The sequence below is a fragment of the Mizuhopecten yessoensis genome, unplaced genomic scaffold (assembly GCF_002113885.1).
Source record: "Mizuhopecten yessoensis strain PY_sf001 unplaced genomic scaffold, ASM211388v2 scaffold1633, whole genome shotgun sequence".
Lineage (NCBI taxonomy): Eukaryota > Metazoa > Mollusca > Bivalvia > Pectinida > Pectinidae > Mizuhopecten > Mizuhopecten yessoensis.
In genome coordinates this window covers 17637-21984 of record NW_018404144.1, presented here as the reverse complement: position 1 = coordinate 21984, position 4348 = coordinate 17637, and the positions used below count along the sequence as shown (strand labels likewise).

General features: G+C 37.2%; 1 protein-coding gene across 1 annotated transcript in view; it reads right to left on the bottom strand.

The window, feature by feature from the left end:
- Positions 1–309: 309 nt before the first annotated feature.
- The window catches only part of LOC110466259, a 21080-nt gene continuing 17041 nt past the window's right edge, over positions 310–4348 (bottom strand). Inside the window, exon 2 of the mRNA XM_021522663.1 lies at positions 310–2478. Within this exon, the coding sequence (XP_021378338.1) occupies positions 2143–2478 (336 nt within the window). The 3' untranslated portion in view covers positions 310–2142. The remainder of the gene's footprint in view (positions 2479–4348) is intronic.

Sequence of the window (4348 nt, the reverse complement as noted above, 5' to 3'; positions counted from 1 at the left end):
TTCATTCTGAATTACAACAAACAACCGCAAATTATAGATAACATCTCTTTTATATCACAATATATTCTCATTATATCCTCTCGCATTATTTATTATATAGATCCACCGCAAGCTAGCCGTGCCCTTACGTAATATAACAGACCTACACAAGTCTATACATTGTCACATGCTTCTCAGATCAATCAACATTACGACCAAAAGTCCTTCAGATCACTCATATAGGATACGCTTGCTCTCTTCAGCGCGTAACACCTCGTGTGTCTTATTATTTAGCTTTAACACAAATACCCTCATCGGTATTCAGTGTTTTATGCGCAACCAACATGGCATTTACTCAAACACAAAGCCCTCATCGGCGTTCACTGATAATGATAATAATAATAATGCCCTCTGCGGCATAATCATCTCATGCAATTAACTATTACTAAAAATGCCCTCATCGGCAGTCTTAAATTATAATGCCCTCTGCGGCATACTCGCTACGTTATTAAAAATGCCCTCATCGGCATTCGCTGACAATAACATATTAATGCCCTCTGCGGCATATCAATAGCATGCGATCAAAATAGAAGTTATTTACCTTGTTAATAAGGGACTCCCAAAAGCACGTCTTGTCCGTCTCGCGCCCAAATCGGAAAAGAGGCTGAGCATGCCGGTATCTCCCAGAATTCACTGGGGATGGTATTGTAATCAACTTATATTGTCCGGCTAGCTTATAAGTTACGATATGCTAGCCGTAAGTAGAGGACTATTTATATAACAGTAACGTGATTATAGTTTCTACTGTACGTAGGTACGTGCAGCAGAAACGTTATTATATACAGATACCTGTATGGTGAGTGGATGTTACCTTGTCCTCGGATGCAAGATATAGGTGAATATGAAATATATCAATTACAAATCCTTATCATTCTATTAACAAACATTGTATATACAAAAAAAAATCTGCAAAAAATAATATCTTCGACATCATGAGGCAAATAAACTCACAATGAAAAATATTACACATATAATAAAAAATACAGTAATCAAGATGGTTGTGTTATGGAAGCGATCGAACGGTTTAACCCTTCACAGTTTAAATTTAAAAAGCTTTTTTTTCTTCTTTTTTTTATTTAAACTTTGATATTTTCAACAGGTAAATATCAAGAATATGAAAAAGTTGAATTCGTTTTCGTAATTATTTATTTTTTCATTTTATTTCTCTATCTATTTAAGATTGTGAGTCTTAATTGAAATGTCAAAAATCCTAATCTGTTTTACATTTTTGGAACCATATACAGTTCTACCTTCACCGCACCTGTAGTCCCAGCCGTATATCCGGTTACCTGTCCTACTGTCTTGTTGACAAAGCCACCTGCCAACGACAGTCTCGAGCCGCTCTCCAGATAATAATGTACAGCTTCAATGGCGACATATGCTGTATTCATGCATGGATGTAATGCTTTCACAAGGTTGTTGGTTACAAAAACTGTAGGGTACATCGAAAATCGTCTTGATGTCAGAGGAGCATATGAATATACAATGTATGTAAAAACAATAACTCGACGACAGTCAACCAACGATCCAACCTACGACAAGCACAGTAATTATAACGGAGTTTATATTGACACAGATAAAATCGGAAAATTGCATGTCATCAAAGTCTTTGTCAATTATAATGGTCAAAACTCTGTAGTATGAATCAAATGCATGTGCAATGTAGGCGATACCCAATTTGTTTCAAATATGAAGATAATCATAATATTTACCGTGCCTTAACAATGTATGCCAGACTACAACTGATTCTCTTCTAATGATGCCTGGCAGACGACATTGCTTTTTATGGTGAACCTCTATTGCAGGTATTCTAATATCAAAGGGCCATGCTTGACTTACAGCAAACGGAGTAATTGAAACTGTTTCTGTAAGACCATACCTACAGTATTATTAGAGGTCATGTCAAGTTATGCCATTGCGCATTGTGATACAGTATCCAAAGCATGCAGATGGTTGTGTTAAATAAATAATCGGCTAACGTGCATGTATTATAGTAGAATATATAACGAGGGCGAGGAAGTGGAAGACAAAATAGTTAGGGCCGTCTCATGTCACACAATAGAAGGGGCATCTTGTACACATGTTGTCTTTCCTCTTTTTGCTTCAAATTTCATATCCTGTGCAGTGTTTCCCTTTCCTCTGTTTACGTCGATTTTTCCACGTGGTGGTCTGCTGCTGTGATCTATTATCAGAGTTTTTTGTTGTTTTTTCTTTGGAAAAATAGTCTGCAAGAAACTCAGCAAGGTCAAAGTTGAAAGGCGGTTTTATCGGCTGCTCCTGTTTCTTAGATTTATCCCTTTTCTTGCTCTTTTTCTCGCCGTTTTCCTTAGTTGCCTCCCCTTCCGATGTCTCGTCTTCTTGCTTCTCCTCGTCCGATAGCCCCAAACCGATCATGTCTCCTCGTCCTCCAGTCATAGTACTTAACTGACGCCTGAATTGCTAGAAATAGAAGCAAAATGTCAAAATCGATTTACAAGAACAGAAAAACACTTTCAGAAATCATTTTTGTTAATAGTGATTGGCCCAAATCATTATACCTGAATGTCAACAAAACAACGATTCGAATTAAAAATCCATAAAATAAGGTTCAAAATATGATTGAATGAATGATTTACATGTAGACCGTCGAAAGGTACAAGAGGAATAAGACCAGGTGTTCCGGAAGGGGGAGCGTCTTCTACTTCATCGATTACACCCGCGATGTAAATCTAGGTCGAATCCAAGGAATGTCACGTCCTCTCATCGAGGATAGTGACAACCAAACCACAAGGGTCTTTCATGAACATAATAAAAAAAACATCGACCTTCGAATCACGCAAAGAAATACATATTTATTTTGCGAGATCCTGATGGCGATCATACACATTGTCCATAGTACTAGTCTTCATCAACCTGATCTCTGGAAACCCTGTATTGTCAGTTTGTCCGTAAGCAGTCGACATCTATCGCGGAGGTCGTGATATTCGTAGCCAGCTCTTAACTACCCAAGCGACCGCGACATGTCAACACCGTAGGTAGAGAAGCAGGGATGTTGCTATCCAAAAAGGGGAACTTTACGATCGTAGAGTCGATAGTGTTCCAATAATCGTATATCTTAGTAGTAGCCGTCACTGTTGGTCATGTTGTAAGTAAAGAACGATAAAAGCGGCTGAAGTAGAAGGGTCTGCGATGCCTTTTTTCAAGCTCTGGAGGGTAAAATAAATAGATGGTACGGTCAATGTGGTCTATGGATTTCTTGTTATTCTTTGATAGCATATTGTCGATATATCAGAATGTGAAATTTGAGGACTTGTCTATTTTTTTCTTACAAGTCCTGATAAGCTCAACCGAAACAAATCGACCAGAATAGAGGCACAAGAAAGGAATGACTACAGTCTGCTGGACAATCTTACCACCGACAAAGATATTGTTCAATTTTGTCTTTGTCGTATTTTTCGCAGAATAATATGCTACAAACTATTTTACAAACACATGTTTACTTCGCCATACTTTCTTTGAAAAGAAAACTCTCATAACAAGAGAACGTAGGCGTTCTTGCAGTTGGGTATGAGAAAAGGTAGTGTAACGAATGGGAAAAAACAAAAGTTTTGAAAGAGAAAACATTTTTGAGAAAATGATGTTCAAAATCCACCTCTTTATAGTAGACAGTATCACAATACGACTGCAACACTGATTTAATGGTACTGAGAATGAAGGTGAGGATTTGGGATAAAGGCTTGGTTGAGGTCCTTGAAGAGCCAGTGATAAAATGTTGCTTATGAGAACTCTTGTGAAGTTTTGGAATCAGATACAAACGAGGCATGTCCGTATCCTTATGACTATCCTTATAGCAAAATATTGGAAAATGTGTATGTAGGGGTTGGGATGGGAGGCAAGCCTACTGACGAATCAAACAACCACCATGAACATAGTACCTAGTGTGTTAACATGCATATGTGGGTACTAAGAAAAAGAAATGATTAGCAACAAATTGTACATAAATAAGTGCATGGGCATACTTAGTGTATTAAAATAACCTTGGCACTGCACAATTTAACCGACATATATATATATACATACAAATACATGATATACAGACATGCTATGATATATATTGATGCATGTTTATGCTAAAACACATTAGCTTAATTATATGTGTTACCAAATCATCAACTATGTCATTTGATATAAAAAGTATTAATGATAAGAATGAGGTCTGATTCGATTAATTTGCAGGATAAACATTTGCATTTTCGTTCCAGGAAACCATACTGGTCACAGGATATGGATGGTAGTATCTGACTGGTCATAGGATATGGATGGTAGTACG